At 34.1% G+C, this 24,715-nt stretch overlaps 1 protein-coding gene and 1 non-coding gene across 2 annotated transcripts; both read left to right on the forward strand.

Moving 5' to 3' along the window:
- Positions 1 to 496: 496 nt before the first annotated feature.
- LOC112024074 (probable isoprenylcysteine alpha-carbonyl methylesterase ICMEL1) lies at positions 497 to 10,384 on the forward strand. The gene is made up of 12 exons (XM_065777171.1): positions 497 to 515; positions 571 to 646; positions 1,634 to 1,710; positions 2,170 to 2,239; positions 2,352 to 2,432; positions 2,902 to 2,976; positions 4,692 to 4,793; positions 4,926 to 5,066; positions 6,926 to 6,991; positions 7,142 to 7,285; positions 9,258 to 9,348; positions 9,990 to 10,384. The coding sequence occupies exons 1-12, from the start codon at positions 497 to 499 to the stop codon at positions 10,149 to 10,151; spliced, it is 1,104 nt and encodes a 367-aa protein (XP_065633243.1). The 3' UTR covers positions 10,152 to 10,384.
- Positions 10,385 to 21,346: 10,962 nt separating this feature from the next.
- On the forward strand, positions 21,347 to 21,418 carry TRNAK-UUU (transfer RNA lysine (anticodon UUU)). The gene has a single exon. It is a non-coding gene; the product is annotated as a tRNA-Lys (tRNA).
- The last annotated feature ends 3,297 nt before the right edge of the window (positions 21,419 to 24,715 follow it).

Genomic DNA, 24,715 nt, shown 5'->3' on the forward strand with positions numbered 1-24,715 from the left:
GAGAAAGACCCAAGTTGAATATGTGACTACTAAATTTTTCAATATGCAAAGAATCTGGAGTTTAAAATGAGACACAAAGATTGTAAATTTTGAAAATGAGATATAGATTGAAGACAGTTCTCTTTTCTAGTGCCCTTTTTTTTCCCAAAAATGGGTTGGGTAGAACACAGGTAATAAGTCATTTTACTGCCAACCTAGGTGGTCATTTCTTAGGTTATTAGAAGCTTGGTTGCATTAAGAAACTTACTTGATTTTAAGAAATAAGAAAGCATTTTTGGAGTATGAACATAGGTTATTTGATCTCTCCCTCTCTCTCTCTCATCATGATTCAATACATTTCATAGATGGCTTTTTCTTTTTCTTGGCCATTTAATATTATGTTGGCCTATTGGTTTACTTATTTGACCTACTTGATATACCATCTCCTGGCCTTTCCACTTTAACATTTAGTCTGGGTTTAACTTTGATTAAATGATATAATAATATGGTGTCTAACATGGCCAGAGTGGTCGGATGTTTTACAGGGAGTTCGTTAACCATGGAGACCATGATTCAATAGTCAAATATGAGCAGTTGGGTTAAATGGGTTAATTTTGCTCCACCTTCAACCATATTGCACCTGGTGGTGCAATGTTGGGAACTTGAGGTAACCCTTCTTTCTACACTTTCCTTCAAGTGGAAAGTTGGAGGTCTTCTCAACAAGATAGTGAGAGCTTCTTTAATGCATGATTATGTGATGTAGCTTACCTTGGTTACCGGAAGAAGAATAAAAGTTATGTATGAAGTAGGCTTTCTAAGAGGGATAAGAGAGGTTGAAAGAAAATTTAGAAAGTTATAAAGAAGAGACAGTAGAAAATCTATTATGTGTGGCTTTTAATGTGTAGGTCAGTTAATCATCCCAATCACATTGGGATAAGATTCTTACAGATGACAATTTGAGGGGTATAGGGATGGACTTTTTGACTGGTGCATTATGTGTAGTTGTAATGGGGAGACTGTGGATCATTTGCTACTACATTGTGGTAAAGCTTACCGGTTGTGGAGTTTGGTGTTTAGATCATTTGGGATTGCATGGGTTTTGCCAAGATCAGTTGCGGAGACTCTCTTTGGTTGGTGGAATTGGCTTGGAAAGCATTCGTCTAGAATTTGGAATTTAGTTCCGCTTTGCTTAATGTGGTGTCTTTGGAGGGAATGAAATTGGAGGACATTTGAGGACATGGAAAGCTCCGACGACCAGTTATTGGCTTCATTCAGTAGCTCCCTTTTTGACTGGTCTAGGGCTTGGGAACTCACCTCTACTGATTCTCTACCCATGTTCCTTAGTTCTCTCCTTTGTAATTAGTATCTTTTCTTTTCTTTTCTTTTTCTTTTCTTTTTGTTTTTATCTTCTTTCTCTGTATTTCTTTTCCTTTGCCTTATGTCTTTTGCATGAGGTGGTGTTCTTGAATATACATCTTTATTACTTATCAAAAAAAACATTTACATACTTGAAGTAGTTTCAACTCTAATCTATGATATTTGAAGTTATCCTGGATTTTGAAATTTCAATTTTGTATGCTGTAATGTTTGTTTGAGATGCTTTTCTGGCCTATCCGAATTATTAGATGCTGCTAATCACTTAAATTTTATTCAGGGTAGGTTACAAATGGATTACAAGATTTCTGGCCCTTAGTTGTTATTCCTTTCTACTTTTCCCAGGTTTTTTTCAAGGTCTGTAACATTTATAATTCTGTTGCAAAAGTTCCATGCATACTCTTTACAGTATAAACATTGTACATATAATTGGTCATATACATAGGGTTGACCTATATATATATATATATATTTGGCAAACCTTTGATACAGTTCATTAAGTGTTGTATCTTAGATTCCTTAATTAAATTCAACGAAGTGGTTGCATTGGCCAATAAACAATGGTTGAATTTAGTTATCCTTGGGGAAGATAACAATGATTATGCTGCATTGGCTAATGCAATTAGATGGTTAAATTTAAATGGGAAAGCTAAGGCACAGTACATAAGAAACTGTACCAATTTGCCCATATATATATATATATGCTTATGACAAATTGTAGGCCAGACAGTGACACTGCACTACAAGGCACTTCGCAGAGCTGATCTATGCTTGTCCTATCTAGTGGAGCATAACTACTCTGTTTGTCTTTTGCAGTTGGATATTACTATTTCTTCTCTAGTCAGGTCCGCAGAAGCATAGTTTATGGTGATCAACCGAGGAATAGGTAACTTAAAAATGAACTGGGCTGATTTATTGTGCATTTAGGTGCAATGAATTTTTTACACCCTGTTTAATTTTATGGATTTCATGACAACTGTTTAAATTTTGTTCTGCAGGCTGGATCTGTATCTCCCCAAAAATAATGATAGTCCAAAGCCAGTTATTGCATTTGTAACTGGTGGAGCCTGGATTATTGGGTGAGGGTTGTTTTTGCTGATAGTTGATATTTGTACTTGACATGGGAAGTCTAATAAAATAATAATAATAATACTAGTAACAGAAGAATATTTTTTTAAAGTTTTGGGCATGTAGAAGCAACAGATAGAGGCATACAATAAAACTATAAATGTGACTGATATTGTACTTAAAATGGTAATTGATAAATAATAGCTTAAGCAGAAGATGAAAAAAAATAATAGTAATGGGTACAGTAGGTAGTTCTAATATCAAAAATATTTAAGTTGTAGGTTAGATATCAGAATCTAATTTTGGTTTGTTTTTCATTCAATTACAAAAATGGATCTAAGTTGATTAAAGGGTTGTCTTGTCAGATTTTGTTGATTTCTCAAATTTACATTCTTTTTCTCGTGCGTCATATGCATGCTTCTCTATGTCCTCAAATATGTTTTCAGACTTCTTTTTGTTTTTTCATCTTTTTGGATGCAGTTACAAAGCATGGGGTTGTCTTTTAGGACAGCAATTATCAGAAAGAGACATTATAGTGGCATGCATAGATTACAGGTGATATGATTTACTTTAAGCAACAGCATACTGTTGTACATAATAAATCTCATCTCATATTCTCATCTTGCCAATGAAAGCTATGTTCCGGATGAAGTTATCTTATGAATTTATTGAGGTTTGGGATTGTGTGTGATACTATCTTTATATGATATCAATCTGAAATGTTGTAAAATTCTATTGCCTCTTAGGGTTATTAATTGTTCATAATCTGTTGCTAACGTTACAAATAATAAATTATTATCTCATCTCTTCTTACAAATCTTTGAAAGAGAATTGTATTTGAAAGACAATTATGTCAAGATAATTTACTACTTTTTCTCACCACCTTGACCCATGTTTTGAAGGCCTGTTTTTGGGTCCTTGTAGCACCTTGTACCATAATTCAATTACTCCATACCTGCATTTTTTTTTTTTTCTGTTGCACAGAGTCACCTTTTAGACAGTGTTATTCTTTATTATTAGCACCAATAAGTGGCACCAGTATAAATATTAAATAGAGGTATCAATTTTTTTAATCATGATTCTCAGTAAATTACTCTATTTTTTGATGGTACCACAATTTGTTCTACATGCTTCAATGTGTTGAACTACTTATACAAGTTTGCAGGTAAGATATCCATCCTCTGATGTTTGTACGGTATCTAACTTTGGCCTCCCAGACATCTTGTATTGGTTGATGATTGCCACTCTTGTCTTAGCATCCTTTCAGTAGCTCATATTTTGAATTATTTTGTAACCTGACGACCTCTAATCTTCATTATAATCAAATGATCTTTTTGTAATTCACATTGCAATAGGAACTAGTCCATGTGTATCTGCAATAAATCATTTTTTTAAGAGACCTGCTTAAGGTCAGCAGAAGCGGCAGGTCGCAGGTTCAAGTATGAGAATCAACCTCTCCAAAACAAATTTTGGGTTGTGCTACCTACCAATCACCTATCCCAAAGTCCAAAAAAGTGAGAGTTTTGTGCATTGGGTATGACTTGCTTAAGGTCAGCAGAAGCGGCAGGTCGCAGGTTCAAGTATGAGAATCAACCTCTCCAAAACAAATTTTGGGTTGTGCTACCTACCAATCACCTATCCCAAAGTCCAAAAAAGTGAGAGTTTTGTGCATTGGGTATGACTTGCTTAAGGTCAAACTTACTGAATTTGAAAAAAAAGAAAAGAAAAAGAAAAAGAAATAATGGGTCGATGTGCTTTCTGAAGGGAAAGAATATTATCATATATTGGGACCATCCTTGTTTCCTTGTGATGATGGTGTTGCCTGCACATTGCACTTCCCCTTTATGTGTTCAAATGCTATACAAGGCACCAACTGACTGATTTTTAACTTGCAGTTTCTATTGTTTTGTTCTTCTCTGTTTATAGAAGTAGCTTTTGAAATTTTAAAATTTATCATTCTCTCATAATATGAGGCATGGTTTTGTATATTCTTTTCATGGACAAGGACAAGTAATATGCCTGCATGATCATCTTTAGATCTTAGTTAAAAATCCAAAGAATTACTTGTATGATACTTAAAGGGTAGCTTCACACATTACAAGATTACTTCATTTGCTATTGTGATCATGGATGTAGCTTTGAAGAAGCCCAGACTTAATTTACATGAGGTTGATTCCTCTATGTGGGTGAATTCTTTGTAAGTGTATAACATGTATACACTTGTAATACTACTTCATACTAGTATGGGTCTTAATTGAAAACTCATGCAGGAATTTCCCTCAGGGAACCATGAGTGATATGGTAAAGGATGCTTCTCAAGGTATCTCATTTGTGTGCAACAATATTGCTGAATATGGAGGCGATCCTGATAGGTAATAATCACTTCACATTTTTCTATACATCTAAGCATGACTCCTGTATTTGGGCAAGAGAGAGGGTTGGGGGGGTGTGGGGGGAGTGGCTGTTGCTAATAGAGATGTTCTGCTCATGCTTTGTTTACGCAGGATTTATCTAATGGGACAGTCAGCTGGTGCCCATATTGCTGCTTGCACCCTTGTGGAGCAGGCAATTAATGAAGCTGGTGAAGGAGAGAGCACTTCTTGGAGTGTTTCCCAGATAAAGGCTTATTTTGGATTATCTGGAGGGTGGGTTTCTAGGGTTTCTATTGCAGGTTTTTTTGAACCTTGCGGAACTCTTTCCTGTGTTTCAAGCACAGTAATCCAAGTAGATGCTTCTTGTTAGAATAATGGTAAATTTATCATTTCCTAACATCTTGAACAAGATGGTATTAAAGAAGGTGGTCTGAGTTCAAATTTAGGCTCCACTCTACATGCTGACATTTAAAAATTCCATGCCTTGGGTCCCACTTATTGAGGGAGAACTAGGCTCACATGTGAGGGACAGTTTTGGAATAATGGTTAAGTGATTCAATTCATCATTTCTTATTAGCTTAAACTTTGTGAACAAGTGGTAGTATATTACTTCAAATGATTAGGCATTTTCTCTTGAATTGATCCCAAAGGATTATCAACCAGTTGGCCAGGAGGTAATAATTGGTTGATTTTAATGTTAGAATATCTCACGTCGAGATTTTCTCTAATGATTCTTTGAATGTTGGGTTGATACAACCAGTAAAAAGCTCTAAAACAAACAAGATAACTATCAAAGTAGTTAAAAATATGGCCTAGTTTCAATGTGGGACCTAATTGGCTCAGTTCATGGTCTACTTAGTTATTATTGAGTCTAGTATCAAGTCTGCTCGAGTTTGAAAGTTGCTGGTTCAGTTATAATTAGCTTATACTTAAGTAGGGGTAATTTAATTATTTCCAAATTTTCTGGAATGGGCTGCATTAGAGATCCATGAGTCTTATTTTAAGTTTTGATCCTTTTGGAATCCTTTTTTGTTTTGTTTTGTTTTTTAATCTTTTCCTAGTTAGTATAATAGTTCTTTGTTTTTGTTTGGGATTCCAAGTATTTGTTGGAAAATAATTAGGAGTAGCTTATATAAAGAATTTTATTGGGTTCTCCCTAAGTATGATAGACTTGGGTTTGTCTTATTTTTCAACTCTCATTAAATTCACTGTTTTAACACCAAACAACCATCTCCTTTAAGATTCGATCTTTTTATGACCTAACCATCTCTAAATCCTTAAACAGTAAACCCTATTCAAGAATCCTTCCAGAGCCTATCAATTCATCAAAAACAAAAAAAAAAAAACAAAAAGAATCCTTCAAGAACCTATCCAGAAACCTCATTTAGTGCTGAGTTTAGTAAAAGTCCTGCATCAAATTAGTATCATAGCACTCCACTGCTTCTGTCCTGCTTGGTTCTTGCAGTGATTGCATGCAGTATTCAAATGTGAATTTTTTATCATCAGATCATTCTGGCCTAGTTTTTTTTTTTCAAAGTGTAAGGATTAGATCAGAACTGCAAATGTTTTTATATGTGATGAAAATTTTATTCAAATTGAAATGAATTAATGCATATGATGATCATAATACATTCCCTTCCTCTCTGCAAGTTACAATCCAATATTCCAAAAAGCAATGAAACCTGAAAAGGAATCACAATGTCAATTTCCCAAAGGTTGATATTAGAAATGCATAATTTGACTGTGATCTTGGGGTGTTAGGGTGAATTAACATGGTTGACTTTGTCTTTCCCTAAGCTTAGCCTCAAGCTTTATATTGCCACTATGTTTTAACAATAGTTTTTAATTTGTTGGTATCCGACTATAAGTGACGTAAGTTGTTGGAGTTTATAATTGAAAAATAAAAAAATAAAAATTGATATGCTTATACTTGAATCATTTGAACGTGGATATACTTTTTTAATTACCAGTAAGCAAAAAGCATAGAAATAAATAGTGGTCTTGTTCTAGTTATGAAATCATTCTTGGCATTTTCACCTGTTGTTTTTTTCAAGCATTTTGTACCTTATTTTTCTTATATTTGCAAATAAAAGATGCACTCATCTTACGTTCCTTGTAATGTCCACAAACAGGTACAATTTGTTTAAACTAGTAGACTATTTCCATAGTCGAGGCCTGTACCGTTCCATCTTTTTAAGGTACCTTCCCTCTTCTTTGAATTGATCACTTGAATTTTTTTTTCTTTTTTTCACTTATTGAGTTATTATTGAGATGAAATATTTATTTGGTTAATACCTTAATCTTTACCAGTCACTTTTTTGACCTGATTGCTTGAAAATGTCATACAGCATAATGGAAGGAGAAAAATCCCTGGAACGATTCTCTCCTGAAGTAGTGGTCCAGAACCCAAACATTAGAAATGCTGTTTCCCTCTTACCACCAATTATTTTATTTCATGGTACTGCAGATTATTCCATACCTTCTGATGCCAGGTCTGAGTCTGCTCTGGATTGAACTCTGTGATTTCCTTTAATTACTATTAAATCAAATATTGCATGAGGTTTGTTGGAGTTTTTTAGATAAATTTTTATAACTGGTATTCTTGTTTCAAAGTAACATAAATAAGCAGTTTTGCTAACTGTACTGTTAAATTCCACTTACATCTTTCAATGTAATATATATAAGTTCATTGGTGTTATTTGTGTTTTTTTGCATATGCATAGATAAACTTAAAAAGATACATCAGAACCGTAGGTTTGAAGCTTCATATACATACATACATACATATATATATATATATATGGGCCTTTTGGTTTTAATTTCTATTGTTGGTTTTGAAGTGGTTATTGCATTTTTGGTGTAAATTTCCACTTACACCTTTCTAGCTCACTGTAGGTGCCATTGTGAGTGTACGATAGAGAGAGATTGGTGAGGGTATGCTTGGATTTTGTGGGGGGGGGGGGGGGGGGGGGGGGGCATTGGTCAATTAAGTTTGTGTGTGATTGAGGAAAATGGGTGTAATGACCCAAGAAAAAGCACTAGCCATATTTATGCTATACCTTAAAAGGAGTAGCCTAGTCACAATTGAGACCCCTTGTTAGTGTTTATAAAATCTAGATCAATTGAAAATATGCCTGATGTAGGAGTCAGCGCACACCCACACAACATAAATCAATATCAAAATCAATCCAGGGCATCCCAATGGGTCTTTGGCTGGTAATGGATAGGTTCTTGTTGGTTTTGCATGTGAGTGGTGTTGGGGTTTGGTTAAGGTATTTTAGGGTCGTCTATAGACATGGCAAATAGGTTGGGTCAAGTTCTAGTCGACCCATATTTCTTCACATGAATTTAAAAACATGTGCCTATATTATCTTTTAGAGATAAGCATTGTATCTAAACTTTAGAAGACAAAAAGAAAAAAGAAAAAAGAAAAGAAAAAAAACTTTCCCTCATCATTGCAAAGCCTATGACATGTACATAAATACAAGAACTCTCTACCGATGAAGAACATCATATCTTATCAAATTCCAAAATATTACATAAAAAATCACTATTTGAAATCTGAAGGGATCTGGCTCCCAATTCTAGCACCAAATTTTTTGTTTTTGTTTTTGTTTTTGTTTTCCCTTTTTGACAGGTTAGAAAAAGTATTATTAAAGGACCACTTAAATTGTATCTAAACTTTAGAAGACAAAAAGAAAAAAGAAAAAAGAAAAGAAAAAAAGCTTTCCCTCATCATTGCAAAGCCTATGACATGTACATAAATACAAGAACTCTCTACTGATGAAGAAAATCATATATTATCAAATTCCAAAATATTACATAAAAAATCACTATTTGAAATCTGAAGGGATCTGGCTCCCAATTCTAGCACCAAATTTTTTGTTTTTGTTTTTGTTTTTGTTTTTTTTTTTTTCCCTTTTTGACAGGTTAGAAAAAGTATTATTAAAGGACCACTTAATGCAAAAAACATAAAGTAGCCTAATATTACAAAAATAAAAATAAAAACGAAAACTACATACAACAAAGAAGCAAATCTATAAACATCGGGAGAGATTCACTAGATGTGAGTCCCCAAACCCAAGACCAATCAAACAAGGTGCCAACAAAGGAGGTAAGCAGCTGATTTTCTAAACTCTCCATATCCTCAAAAGTACGACTATTGCACTCCCTCCAAATACACCACATCAAACATAACGAAATCAAATTCCAAATGCTACCTAATCAATATCTAGCATGTTACCTAATCATAAACTTTTGCATCTAGCAATGTCATACTCACCTAGATTCTGAATGGTAGCAAAAAGACATAATGTATGCAGCAATTTGAGTGAGCAGTGAACTACAAATCAGTTTTACCTGATAAAACAATGCAACCACCACAGTAGGCCTTCTAAAATTACCTAATTGAGATACCAAGTTTGAAGTGCTTTTGGGCTCTAATTATCATCATCTTTTGTGCAGTAAGAGTTTTGCGGAAACTCTTCAAAGAGTTGGGGTAAAAGCTGAATCAATTTTGTTTGAAGGAAAAACTCACACTGATTTGTTTCTTCAGGTAAGGGGAAACTTAATTTGTTGCTTTTTGTTTGTCTTGTCAATATGTTGCTTTTGTGGATTGGAGAAATCTCTGGAGTTGAAATCTTTTTGTGTCTATTTAGAGTGATCCTTTCAATTGACTACGATTTCTCTTGATAGGAGGATAGTTTCTGCTATAGTTTTTTTTTTTGAATCTATCTCATCCTGGTCTAATGGTCTTTTTGCATAACCATTCGATTTTCATTCAATGTAACATTGAAATAGCTTCAAATGCTTTGTTTGTTCCTGCTTATATAAGAAACTGGTTTGGGCCCTTTCCTACCTTGCAAAAAGATCTTGTTGTCCCCTCATCTATCTTTGTCATGCATATTTAGACAATTGTGAAAAACAAATAGAAACTTGATCAATTTAGCATGCGTTTGGATTGGGCGCGTTGCCCAACCCGTGCGTCTGCATTTTTTTAGTGGGTCTTATACGTATTGTTCACAGACTCACAAAAGTCAACAAAATACAGGTTTCTAAGTAAATTCGGTCTCACATCACTATTCACATCTTTAAAAATTATTTTGCTACAGTGTTTTCAGTAATAAGTTTTCAGCTTTCAGCAAATAAACGGTATTCAAATACACCCTTAGTTATATTTGTCAACATGCCATTTAGGATCCAATGAGAGGTGGTAGAGACGAGATGTTTGAAGATTTAGTAGGTATTATTCATGCTGGTGATGCAGATGCCATTGCCAAAGATGTAGTGGCTCCTCCAAGAAGACGCCTTGTACCTGAATTTATGTTGCAGTTGGCTCGAAGAGTTAGTCCATTTTAGCTGTTTTTTATCCCTAAACTGTTAAATGAAGAACCCATATTTTTGTTGATATGTACATATACTGCAGTGGTTATTGTATTTGGGTTACTGCCTTAGCATTCTCCCTCTCCCTTTTCTTTATTTGCAGTTGTTATGAGGTTTGTTCTTTTTCTTTATAATACTCATTGAGAGAAACAGCGTTTACACAATCATGGTTTTTTTTAAACTACAAATTCAGTGGGATTTTTTAATGAGTTGTGGGTGTTGGATCTCTGGTAGTTGCATGAGCGCATTTAAATTATGTGGTGCTTTAGTTTAAGAAAAAAGAGAAAGGGTACTAATTCAGACTTATCATATACTACCATCTAGTTCTAACCGCATCAAAAACATTTTAGTATTGCATGGTATGCCTAAAATCGAGCAAAGTCTAAGGTATCATTGTGGATCATAAGCACTGGTCCATCAAAGGGCTTTGTTGAATAAGAATGCCCTAGCTCTCATGGCAATATTTGGAGGTCATTACCCATAAAAGCAACCCGAAGTTGAAGATCGAAGGCCAAGTCTTTGAACTGGATAAATTTGTTGATTGTAAAAAGGTAATTAGAAAGAGAACAGTATGGTGTCGACCGTAGGGACTACTTCAATGTTTAAGTCAACAAATATTTTCTTTTTAATGGAAAGAAAGCCAATAGTTATTCTAATTATTCTCATGTACCTTGATCAATTTATAATGAGTTTTGATTTCACCTTATGGTTATAGATAATTTTCATGAATATTTTGTTCATGTGTTTTGAAATGAAGAACTTTACATCCAATAACAATCAATCAATGGCTGGAAAGTTAGACATGTATTGAGATCCGCGCATATGGGAAGAAGTTTATAAAGAGCAAGTCTAATCGGAGATTAAAGGTCCAACTATATATTAGTATTTAGGATAATCTAGGTTTCGGGGGTGGTGGTAAGATTCATTATACTTGTAACTGCTTGTTTTTAATTAGTGGATTAGGAGTGATGATTTGAAATTTACCTGGTAGGGTTTTTGCCTCTTGAGAAGTTTTCCCTATTCGTCAATAAATTATCGTGTCAATTTAATTTCTGCTGCACATTAGTTTATTTGGTGATTTGTTTGTGCCTCCACGATTTGCATGTAATTTGACTTAATTAATCAACTTGAGTAAACCCAATAGAAACAATGTGTGAATTCACCAAATCTTTTGTTTAGGCCAACTTGGCTAGGTAGGTCAAGTAGCTTTTACCCCTTGTTCTTCTTAAATTTCCTTTGGTCATTCATCCAAGCGATCAGTAGATCCTTTTGATTCCAAGGACATACATTTTGTCATGGATGTCTTGTACGTTAATTATCTTTATGAACACTAGCATTTCGTTAGACTATCCATCTTAGGGTTCCTTTGCCCGCAAGGCCGACCCTAGGCCTAGGCCATTTCGGTCGTGCTCCAGGGCCCCTTAACATAGAAAGGTCCCAAAATATAGGGACAAAAATGTGTTTTATTTTTTATTTTTAACATATATGTATATATATATATATATGAGTTACATTATATATTGATATATTATAGTTTTATTATAGGAAATTCCCAATTTAATCATTGACTACAAACTAATATTTATGAGCTTACATTTAGATATTACGGGTTTGTTTGGATAATGCTTATTTTGTTAAAATTAAAAACTTATTGCTGAAAGTATTGCAGATAAAGGTAAATATTAATTGAAATAGTACAGTGTGGCCTATGAATAGTGCCAAAAAGTGTAGTAGGGCCATGAATAGTAGCAAAAATAAGTTGAATAGTGAAATAATTTAAAATTTTAATCCACATCCAAACACACACTACGTAGACAAATTTTATTTCTATACCTAAATCACATACAATGCATATCATGGACTACACATAATGCCCAAAGTCATATAGTTCTCAAATATTAAACAAATTGGATTTTATGGCATAAATCCCAATCCCCCCTCCCCCGGCGCGGGCAGCCGTCCTTGATGAAGGACGCAAGGTAGTGCTAGTTAAGTTATGTAAAGTTGTTATTTACAACTATGTGGTTTTTGTTGGCTTATATTCCGTCCCAAATTTAATTATAATTTTATTCAATCTTTTGTATCCTGTATTTACTGTGAGATTTCATTGTAAAAGTTATGTGATAGAGAGAGTAGTGTGAAGAATCAAGCATTTGAAGATTGAAGAAGTTTTCGCGGGTATCTCGCGACTTAGCATCCCGCGAAGTAACTCATGTGCCTTGCACATGTTGGAATGCGAAGAGTTAGGCCAGATGGAGACAACTGTATCTCGCGAGTATCTCGTAGGTAAGGCGTTCTCGCGAGACACCCACGAGACATTCTGTTCTATTAGCTTATCTAGTTTGATACACACTTTTTGTGCCTACACTATTTATACCCACATTACCCACAAATGTTGAGGAGTACTTCTGAGAGAAAAACCCTAGTCAAACATCTTTAGAGTTAGAGATTGTTATACCCACAATCTTCTACACATTTGTTTTAAGAATTTCCTTAACTCTTACCTCTCAATTTCCATATCATTGAGAGGTTGATAATCCAAACACTTACCACACCCTTTTAGAGTGTCAAGTGAAGTTTTGATGCTGCTGGAAAGCATTGGAAGAAGTCAAAGATGACAAATGCAACATGGAGCTTGTTGCGAGATCTAGAGAGCTAGACAAGACATAGTTTCGAGAACCTTGTTGGAGTGGAGCTTGGAGAGCTTAGGTCATCGGGTAGATTAGGCTTGGAGGTCTCTTCTAACCATGTATCCCAACTGATTGTCTAGTGGATATTACCGCTTGGAGGGCGAGGAGAGTTTTTCGCCGTGTTCTTCGGTTTCTTCTTCGATAACACATCGAGCTGTTATCTTGTTTTGCATCTTTCTTCCCTACCTTTTACATTCCATTTTACTCTGTGTTGCTTAGTTTATGGATTAGAGTAGCTTGTTTGTTTGTCTCTTGCATTTACACTATTAACTTAGTATTAAGTTAGTGTAAAATCAATCGAGCTATCTTTTAATTGGGGGTCTTAATAGCTTTTGTGTTTTCAACAATTTTAAGCTTTCAATTGATATCAGAGCGGGTACACTCACTGTGGTATAACTACTTGAGTGTGATCCTTGACCCTGTTTGAGATGGACTGGTCTTAATCTCTAAATGTTCCACCATATTTTGATGGAAGTAATTATGCTTTTTAAAAAGTCCGAATGAGAGCATTTTTGTGTTCCATTGATGATACTGTTTGGGATGTAGTAGAAATAGGTTGGAATAGGCCAGAGGCTGCTAAATCCACTTGGGATAAAGCAGTTCTTGTGGCACTAATGCTAACAGTAAAGCTTTGAATGCAATTTTTATGGTGTGTCTCTAGATGAGTTTCACAGGATCTTTCACATGACAGTAATCAAGGAAGCTTGGGAGATATTGGAGACCACTTATGAAGGAACAAAGAAAGTGAAGGATACAAAGCTTCAGATGCTTACCACCAAATTTAAAAAGCTTAAGATAGGAGATGATGAGTCTTTGATTCCTTCTATGGGAAGCTCAACGAAATTGTAATTGCTAAGCTCAATCTTGGTGAGAAGATTAAGGATGCTAAGGTGGTGAGAAAAATTTTGAGGTCTCTATCAAAGAGCTTCCGAGCAAAAGTCACAGCTTTAGAGGAAAGTAAAGATTTGGATGAAATTAAGATCCAAGAGCTCATTGGGTCTCTTCAAACGTATGAGTTTGGACTGCCTTCTCGTAAGACAAGTAAATCTCTTGCTCTTAAAACCATCACCGAAAGAATGGATGATTCCTTCGAAGAAGATGGAGTGGAAAAGGATATAGTATTTCTTGCTAAGAACTTCCAGAAATTTATGGAGATGAAGAACAGTGGGAAATTGTTTAGCAGAGGAAAGTTCTCATCCTTCAAAGGTGATAGGAAGGAGTTTAAGAAGAAAGATGGAAATGATTCCCAGTCTTCTCAAGACATTGTGTGTTATGTATGCAATGGCCATGGATATCTCAAGAAGGAGTGTCCCTACTATCTAAGAGGAAATGGCAAGGCATATGCCACAATGCTTAGTGATTCAGATTCATCCAACTCCGATTCAGAAGAGAGCTATGATGGAGAAGGAAATTACTCCGCCTTTATGATACTACTCATGTTGAGTCCTTAGAGAACTTGAGTTTGCTAGTGCAAGAACTTGGGGAGCATAGTGATGAGTAATCCATAGGAATTGTGGAAGAAACAGATGCTGAAGAAGATGAAGATTCAACCGGTCTTCAAGAAAAGTACAATTCCTTACTTGAGAAGTTAGGAGAATATACAAGGGTGGCCAAGGCAGTTGTTAAAAAGATGAAGAAGGTAGAGGAGGACTATAAAAGTCTCCTATTGCGATATAAGGAGGCCAAATGCGAAATAGAGACGCTGAATAATGAGGTAATGGAAGCCTATTCAAAGATAAAATTCTTTGACCTTGAGGTGGTTCAAGCCAATGCTAAAGTAGAGCGAGTCTCATCCAAGAAGCTTGATGAAGTCCTCTCTCATCAAAAACCTTTCTCTGACAAAACCGGATTGGGATATACTGGAGAAAGTAGTTCAGCTATCAAAATCACCCAGGATGTGAAGTTTGTACAAGACAAAGAACCAAGAGCGGTTGCCTCTACACCTAGGAAAGTAGAGGATGAAAAGAAGAAGAATGTAGTTTATCAATGAGTGTTGAATAAGCCTCGTAATCAAACTATGGTCAAGCCTAAAGTTCAAGGGAAATCACCTCCAAACTTGCAAAGAGGTCCGAGAATTCAACATTTCTGTCATTTCTGTGGACTTTAAGGACACACAAGACCAAATTGCCATAAGCTGAAGGCATTGAAGTATGCAAGTGTTTAGAGGTCAAAAAGCCCTAAAAATGACAAAAGGAGTTGGGCTGGTGAGCAATCAAGAGGTCGAAATGGTGATTCTGGCATGATGGACGTGATGAAAATGATAGGTTGAAAGACCTACCTCTCGTACCCAATCCTTTAGGGATATCAACCCAAACGCACGTGCCGTGTGGGTGAAAAGGGGTACTCATGCATAAGCATTTTAACATGTCCATGCATTAATTCTTCCGATGGTTAGGGACATTTGCTCATGCATTTCTACATGCTTGTTTTGATCTGTATCATTTGCTTTTGGCTTTAACATGTTTCTTTTACAAGATTTTGCTTTGTCGTTTTGTTTTTGTTCTATTTTTTAGTGTGTTCAAAAATTCAAAAACCCATAAAAAGTTGAAAAATCTTCAAAAAGTTTGATCGCTTGTTTTGTGTATATCACATGTTAGTTTGGTCTAGTACCTTCGTACTAATGGCGTAGTGCATTTACGAGCTTAGCTTGTTTTGTATGTACCTTTATATGTGTGGAAGAAATCTTGAAAACTATGTGTGATTATTGTAAATAGATTTTCAAGCTTGTCATGAATAATTGGTCAATAGCCTTAATGGTCTTGATACTTGCATAGACTTGTTCCTATATCTCTTCCCACTTTATTTTTTATTTTTTTATTTTTGTTTTTGTAAAAGAGCTCACCAAATGTAAATCTCTAAATGAAAAGAAATATTGAGCTGCAAAAGCCTATCGCACATATTAGTATTTGACTAAGAAAAAGGGAAAACAACTTTTGTTTTGAAATGTATGGTACTCAAAAAGCCAAAGGCTAATTCTCAATGTTGAAATATCAAAAATTTCAAGCACCGATCTCAAAAGAGATGTATTATCCAAAAATAGATCAAATATCATGATTTATGTAGAAGCCAAATGAAAAGCTTCTAAGTTGTGTAATTAATTTGTGGGAGGTCATATATGTTCATTTCTATAATTGAGATAGACCACTTGATGTAGTACCAGTTGTGTATGACTTGATTGAATTGATCATTGAAGCTTCACTCTACTCTAAGGACTATTTCACACTTGATACTTACCCACAACACACAAGACTTTGATTCAATGAATGCTTATCTCATTTGTATGATTATACATGTTCAAATGTGATGTGTATGCTCAAGTACTTGTTGATCAAACCCAAAAATATTTTTGAGTGTTCTATTTGTTTTTGAAAGTGATTTTATACTTTCGTGTTTGTTAGTTTTTGTTCAAAATGCTTTTTTGTGTTTCTCTTAAAAAACTGGTTCAGAGGATGTTTCACAAGAAGCTCACGACTTAGAGCTTCCCGCGAAATGAGCTTGAGGGAAATAATTTTTTTTCATCACTTTACATAGAAACTCTCGTGATTGTCTCGCGAATATATCGCGACCAATAACTTCTTGCGAAATGCTGTTTGGCCAAAATTGGATTTTTCTAAAATCAGACAGAAGCTATCGCGACTATCTCACTATTGTCTCGTGACTTAAAGCTTCTCGCGAAAGTTTTTGTGCATCAGTGGTCATTCTTGCGACTGTATCGCAACTGCGTCNGAACTTGGACCAAACTGTTGAACTCGGTTGGGGTTGTTTATTTAGAGATAATCAAGGAGTTTTTCTCCAATGCTGCTATTGACGGAGATCGAATCGAGTACTGGGTAAGGCACAAAGAATTTGTGATCACAAGGGAGATCATCCATGACTTCTTGGAGGTTCGTCCTCCTTCTCAACCAATCTTAGTACAATATGAAGATAGATTGGGTTCCACAGAGGAGATGATAATGATGCTTGGTGGTGCACCGAAGAAGACATCCATGAATACAATTCAATTTTCACCGGAGATGAGGACATTAGTATATGTGATGATCCACAACTTGTATCCGGTCACCAACCTCACTACACTGTCAGCTCCAAGGACAAGATTTCTGTATGATCTCTTTACCCACAAAGAGATAGATATTTGTGGACATATCATCCATGTGTTGAAAAAGAGCATTGAGAAGCAGAATTCAAGGACTGTAATTCCTTTTCCATCACTGATTATGGGATTAATTGCTAAGTCAAGATTGAAATTTCCGAGTGGTCTTATTGTGGTTTAAAGGGACTATCCCATTGGTGCACACACAATCAAAAGGAGCACAGCCCACATAAAAGGCTCCAAGACTGGTGTACATACCATACCATGACCACGTGTTGAGCAGGAGGAAGGTGACACAAAGGATGAGATACAGCGCTTTACTACTACTCCAGAATCATCAGATCAGCCCTCAGCTCAGCCATCATCTTCTGCACCAGCTCGGGGACCGGACAGACTTGATCATCTTATAGCTGCTGTTGAGCAGATGTACACTTTGCTAGATTCACATGTACAACACATAGAAAACTAGTTTGCTTATGTTCAAGGACAGATCACAGCCTTATCTACTCAGATAGAGGAGTTATCCATTGATCATGGTTCAGACTCAGAGCCTGAGGCATTCTAGCCCTTTGGCCATTCCAGTCAAAAAGGGGGAGAAAATTTTGAGGGGGAGCTGAGAAAGAGCTTGCACAGTGTTAGGGGGAGCATAGGTTTAGGCTTAGAAACATTGGTTATTGGTTCACAGGTTGTTTATTTTTAGCTTTTATAACTGTTGGTTGATTGTTTACAGTTTTTACTGTTAGTGCTTTTGTTTAAAACTTTAAATACTCTGTTTATTTCAGTTTATTTTTCAGTATTTGTGATTAATCTCTATGCTTTGTAGTATTTTTTTTTTGGTACTTTTAAGATATTGCTAATATGTCTTAAGTACTTCACTCTTGTGCCCTAGTAGGATCTTGTATCCTAGATGCAAGTACTTCGTGTATTTTGCATTGTTGAGTGTTGGACATGCAATTGATCCTTTGGATTGTTCTTAATTGCATTTACTTGCTAAATGTTCATTGTAGTCATTCCTTAATGACTGTTTTTGTTTGATCAAGATATGCTTACATGTTTGACATTGTTTACAAACTTGATTGCACTTTACTTGCTCATGTACTTACCTTGTGTTCTACTTGTCACAAGCTTAATGAAAATTTTGTTTGTGTGCAAGTGTTTCAGGTAATAGGTATATACATGCAAGTGCTTCACAGTTTCTAAATTAGGTGTGAGTGAGTTTTGCCACTGTTCCCAAACTCACGTTTAAGTCTAGAGTCTGTTTTAGAGGTTTTGTCACGGAATAGGTAAAGTGGGAGATTATAAAGTTGTTTTTTACAACTATATGTTTTTTTTTTTTTGCTTATATTCTGTGCCAAATTTGATTGTAATTTTATTCAATCTTTTGTACCCTGTATTTACTGTGGGATTTCATTGTAAAGGTTGTGTGATAGAGAGAGTAGTGTGAAGACTCAAGCATTTGAAGACTAAAGAAGTTTTCGCGGGTATCTCGCGACTTAGCATCTCGCGAAGTAACTCATGTGCCTTGCACATGCTGGAATGCAAAGAGTCAGGCCAGATGGAGACAGCTGTGTCTCGCGAGTATCTCGCGGGTAAGGCCTTCCCGCAAGACACCTGTGAGACATTCTGTTCTGCCAGCCTGTCCAGTCTGATACACACTTTTTGTACCTATACTATTTATACCCATATTACCCACAAATGTTGAGGAGTGCTTCTGAAAGAAAAACCCTAGCCAAACACCTTGAGAATTAGAGATTGTTATACCCACAATCCTTTACACATTTGTTTTGAGAATTTCCTCAACTCCTACCTCTCCATTTTCATATCATTGAGAGGTTGATAGTCCAAACACTTACCACATCTTTTTAGAGTGTTAAGTGAAGTTTTGGTGCTACTGGGAAGCATTGGAAAAAGCCAAAGATGGCAGATGCAACATGGAGCTTGTTACGAGATCTGGAGAACTAGACAAGACACGGTTCCGAGAAGCCTTGTTGGAGTAGGAGCTTGGAAGGCTTAGGTACATCGGGTAGATTAGGCTTGGAGGGTCTCTTACTAACCCATGTATCCCAACTGATTGTCTAGTGGATTGATTACCGCTTGGAGGGCGACGGAGAGGTTTTTCGCCCAGTTCTTCGGTTTCCTCTTCGATAACACATCAGCGTGTTATCTTGTGTTTGCATCTTTCTTCTCTACTCTTTTACATTCCATTTTACTGCTGTGTTGCTTAGTTTATGGATTAGAGTAGCTTGTTTGTTTGTCCGTTTGCATTTACACTATTCAACACTTAGTATTAAGTTAGTGTAAAATCAATCGAGCTGTATCTTTTAATTGGGGGTCTTAATAGCTTTTGTGTTTTCAACACATTTTTGAGCTTTCAAGTTACATGGCTTTTAGCCACAGAGTCTCCACTTAAAGTTACGAAGAAATTACATTTTATTATTGTAAACTATTACACTAATTACACTATGTACTCTAAACTTTTCAAATGAGCATTTTGCACCATAAATACACTTTGCACCTCAACGTCAAATTTGTTATTAACTTGGATGGAAAAGTATGCTGCACCACGTAAAAAGACCTAATTGCCCTTCATCTCAATCCCTTAAAAACAAATAACTATACTCTCTATTACATTTTGTACTCTAAACTTTGGATTTTGGTCCAAGTTGATAGTAAACTTGACATTAAGGTGCAAAGTGTAACAAGAGTTATAGTTCATGGTGTAAAATGTATATTTTAAAACTTTAGGATGTGAAGTGTAATCTGAAGTATAGTTTAAGGTGATAAAATATAATCTCTCCTAAAATTACGTACGATACCATTAGATGAGACAAAGTCACTATTATCGGTGGCCTTGTTACCATCTGCTAAAAGTGACCATAACATTTGTAAATAAAATAAAAGGGAAAGGAATATAGGTTACCACATGACATGGTGGAGTTCATCATTGTATTTGACACATAAAATCTTTTGTGATCCAACCAAGATTGTGAATCTACTTTTCAATGTGACGTGAGTTACCATTGAATGCGATAGTGTTACTATCATGTTATTGTTTGCCAAAAGTGACCAAAAAGAGAAAATTAGAAAATAGAAGAACAAGGTTAGCATGTGACATGGCATACATTGTCAAATTTGATGTAACTCTCTTACTAGGATCTTATCAATGGATGTGATAGAGTTACCATTACTTGTGACCTTTTTACTAAATTGCCAAGAATGACAAAAAAATTTCAATTAAAAAAAAAAAAATCGGTTTAGCCCACAATGTTGTGAAATTCGTCTTGTATTTCACACACACAATGCTATATAATCCAATCATTGATTAAAATAAATAAATAAATAAATTAGAAACTTGCAAAATCACTACTCAATGTGACTCGAGTTACAAGTAAATATGACAACATTACTGCCTGTACAATGTGACCAAAAAATAAAAATTACAAAAAAAATATAGGAAATTATATTGTTTAGCTCGTGATGTGATGGCAAAGTCTAAAAACTAAATCATTTCATAGTCAAACATTTAAAATATAAAATAAAATAAAATAAAAAAATCGTACAAAATCGTGGAGCTACTTCTCAATGTGAAGTGACTTACTAGTGAATGCATGTATGTAAAAGTAGCTGTCAAAGTGATTACTATTTTTGTGCGTCTCTATTTATAGTCAAAGTGATTAAAGAAAAGAAGAAAATCTATATTAAACAAGGTAAAATATATATATATATATATATAGAGAGAGAGAGAAAGAGATTATGTTGGAAATATCAAGAAGTGATAGTTGAGCTAGAGGACTCTTAGGTAATGGCCTATATTAGCCTGCTATAACATGTTAACTTTCAAAGGTTATGTAAAGAAAAAAAAGAGTGAATGGTAGAATTCTTTATGTAAAATAGAGTTGGTCCATTAAAACTTCTTATCTCCTCTCTTTTAATTTTTTTCCCTAACAATAGAATTTAAAGCTCTTTGAACACCTTTGTGTAGTCACTTCGTTCTACACACATCATGTACATTGGATCTCATTAAATTTTAAAAACCACTAGGTCAATACTAATAGAATTGGTCTTTGAAACTTCAAAAATGAATAAATAAATAAAATTTATATATATATATATATATTTATAGATGCTAAAACATCTCATTTTACGAGGATCATTACCTCATAATAAAAGAATCAAAATCAAGCAAACCCCATATATTTAGGGGTGAAAATCAAATCGAATGGACAAAGCTGTTTCATATTTTTGTTTTTGTTTTTAAATTTTACACATCAAATCTAATCTTTTTTAATTTAAAGTATCAGATTATAAATTTAAATAAATAAAAAATAATCTAAATTATCAAATAGATATTAGTTATTGTACTAAAAGTATGAAAATAAATTAGTCATCAAGCCTTCTTAGCTCAGAGGTAGAGCGCGTGGCTTTTAACCACGTGGTCGTGGGTTCAATCCCCACAGACGGCGATAATCTCTTCATATTTTTTTCTTTCCCTAAAGTGTTTGGCTCTTTGAACACTTTTTCCCCCCTAACAATAGTGTTTAGCGCTCTTTAAACACCTGTGTAGTCACTTTGTTCTACACATCATATACGCCAATCACATGAAATTTTAAAAATAACTAGGTCAATCTCTTGGAATTGGTCTTTGAAACTTCAAAAAGGAATGATTTGATCACATATTTTTAATTTTTGTTGTTTTAAATTTTTTAAATTTTATTATTATTATTTTTATAGATACTAAAACATCTCGAGGATCATTACATCATAATAAAGGAATCAAAATCAAGCAAACCCCATATATTTAGGGTAATTTATTTTTATTTTTATTTTTATAGATACTAAAACATCTCATTTACGAGAATTGTTACCTCATAATAAAGGAATCAAAATCAAGCAATCCCTAAAGTGTTTAGCTCTTTGAAAACTTTTTTTCCTCTAACAATAGTGTTTAGTGCTCTTTAAACACATGTGTAGTCACTTTGTTCTACACATCATATACACAAATCTCATGAAATTTTAAAAACCACTAGGTCAATCCCTTGGAATTGGTCTTTGAAACTTCAAAAAGAAATAATTTGATCACATATTTTTAATTTTTATTGTTTAAAATTTTAAAATTTTATTATTATTATTATTATTTTTATAGATACTAAAACATCACGAGGATCATTACATCATAATAAAGGAATCAAAATCAAGCAAACCCTGTATATTTAGGGTAATTTATTTTTATAGATACTAAAACATCTCATTTATGAGAATCGTTACCTCATAATAAAGGAATAAAAATCAAGCAAACCCATATATTTAGAGATGAAAATCAAATCGATATGCCAATGGACAAAGCTATTTTATATTTCTTTTTAAAATCCACACATCAAATATAATCTTTTTAAATTTAAATAAATAAATAAATTATAGTATCAAATAGAAATTAGTTACTTAGTTACTGATTAAAAGTACGAAAATAAATAAGTCATCAAACAAGCCTTCTTATCTTAGAGGTAGAGTGCGTGGCTTTTAACCACGTGGTCATGGAAAAGCCACGTGGTTGTGGGTTTGATCCTGCAGAAATGGTGATATACCCATTATTTATTTATTTATTTAATTTTTTATAGCTTTTCTCAAAAAAGAAAAGAGAACAAAAATCAGTAAAAGGAAAAAAAAAAAAAAAAAATTAATGGACTCACTTTTGGGGAATTCTAGCATTTTACCCTTAATTTTTAAAAATTTTGGCAATATGCCATTGTTTGCAAACTATATAGGGGCGTGCCCCTGTTTTGATACTCGATTATTTTAAAATCGATTTTTAATTAAATACTCGACTCATAGAAAATCGAGTTATGCTCGATCAAACTTAAAAAAAAAAAAAAATAAATTGCATGGAACTCGAGTTCCATGCAATTTTTTTTTTTATAAGTGTGATTGCCTCATACTAGGTTTAGGGAGCCCTATAGTGGCGTTTTTAAGCCTATAGTGACGTTTTTAAGCCCTATAGTGGCGTTTTCCTGCATTTTTTTTTTTTTAAAGTGTGATTGCCCAATTCCAGGTTTAGGGAGCCCTATAGTGGCGTTTTTAAGCCCTATAACGGCGTTTTCCTGCAAATTTTTTTTTTTTTTTATAAGTGTCATTGCTCCATACCAGGTTTAGGGAACCCTATAGTGGTGTTTTTAAGCCTTATAGTGACGTTTTTAAGCTCTATAGCGGCGTTTTCCTGCAATTTTTTAAAAAAAAAAAAAAAAAAAGCGTCATTGTCCCATACCAGGTTGAGGAAGCCCTATAGTTGTTTTTAAGCCCTATAACGGCGTTTTCCTGCATTTTTATTTTATAATTTAATTATTTTTATAAGTGTCCTTGCCCATACTAGATTTAGGGAGCTCTATAGTGTGTTTTTAAGCCCTATAATGACATTTTAATGCCCTATAGTGGCATTTTGGAACTCGATTTCCATAAACTCGAGTTCCATGCAATTTTATTTATTTATGTTTGATCAGGTATAACTCAATTTTCTACGAATCGAGTATTTCATTGAAACTCGATTTTAAGGTAATCGAGTATCAAAACAGGGGCATCTCCCTATATAATTTCGAAATCGGGGCATATTGGCAAAATTTTTAAAAATTAAGGGCAAAAGGCCAGAATTCCCCTCACTTTTGTGTGTGTTTGCTTTTCGAAAAAAAGAAAAAAAAAAGAATGGGTAATTATTCCACATTATTTAAGAGAGTGTATTGTGTGTAGTATAATTTGTCATACTCTCTTTTAAAAAGTTACCGAGACTTTTAAGTGGAGTTTGTGATATAACTTTTTTATTATAACCACTTTCTCTTTTCCTTGTGTGTGTGTGTGTGTTTGTTTCTAAAAAAAAAAAAAAAAAAAAAAAATCTAATTGTATGTTTGGTAACTATTTTTTCTCCTTATTTTCTGTTTTCAAAAACAATTTTCTATTTTTGAGACTAGAAAACTTGTTTGACAACCCAAAATGGACAAAAAACAAAAACTGTTTTCAAAACTCAATTTGTGAAGGGAACTGAAAACATGCAAAATGTTGTTTTAAGTTTCTAATTTTCAAAAGTCAATGAAAACATGCATTTAATTTAATGAATTTGTCTCATTTAATGAGTTAACATTAGAGTACAAATCCTAACAACAACATATTTTAGTATGTTCTATTTTTTTTTTTCAATTTTTTTCTTTTAATTTCAACTAACCAAACATGTTTTTGATTTCAAAAATACAAGAAAATTGTTTTTTCTTTATATTTTCAAAAACAAGTTTTTGAAAATAGAAAACAAAAACTATTACCAAACATAACCTAATATTTTTAAATTTAAAGTACCAGATTCTAAATTTAAATAAACAAGTACCAAGAAATTAGTTACTATATTAAAAGTATGAAAATAAATAAACCTTCAAGGCTTCTTATACATATGAAATCGTTTATAATTGATTTTCTCAATAGATTTCATTACTTTTTTAAGCATCACTTTCACAACTAACACAATTTTCATCCTATTCCAATTAGGCAATTACAACTTGCCACTTTAGCAGTTGTGATGTAAATTTTTCTTAAATTCCTAATTAGATCAGTTTGGGTTTCCTTAATGTGGAAATAAGGTTTTTCCTTAGTGTGAAAGACAAGGATTTTACTTGGTGTGGAAGACAAGTATTTACTTTTTTGATACAGACAAGTATTTCTGTTTTTTATTTTTTATTTTTTATTTTTTGAGAAAGGACAAGTATTTCCTCAATGTAGAAGGTACGAC

Source organism: Quercus suber, unplaced genomic scaffold (assembly GCF_002906115.3).
Source record: "Quercus suber isolate HL8 unplaced genomic scaffold, Cork oak 2.0 scaffold_150, whole genome shotgun sequence".
NCBI lineage: Eukaryota > Viridiplantae > Streptophyta > Magnoliopsida > Fagales > Fagaceae > Quercus > Quercus suber.

What these genes read in the sequence shown, in the direction of transcription:
- LOC112024074 (XM_065777171.1), top strand. An exon ending in GTGGCATGCATAGATTACAG is followed by an intron (nt 2,977 to 4,691) that starts GTGATATGATTT and finishes AAACTCATGCAG; the next exon opens with GAATTTCCCTCAGGGAACCA. An exon ending in TACCGTTCCATCTTTTTAAG is followed by an intron (nt 6,992 to 7,141) that starts GTACCTTCCCTC and finishes AATGTCATACAG; the next exon opens with CATAATGGAAGGAGAAAAAT.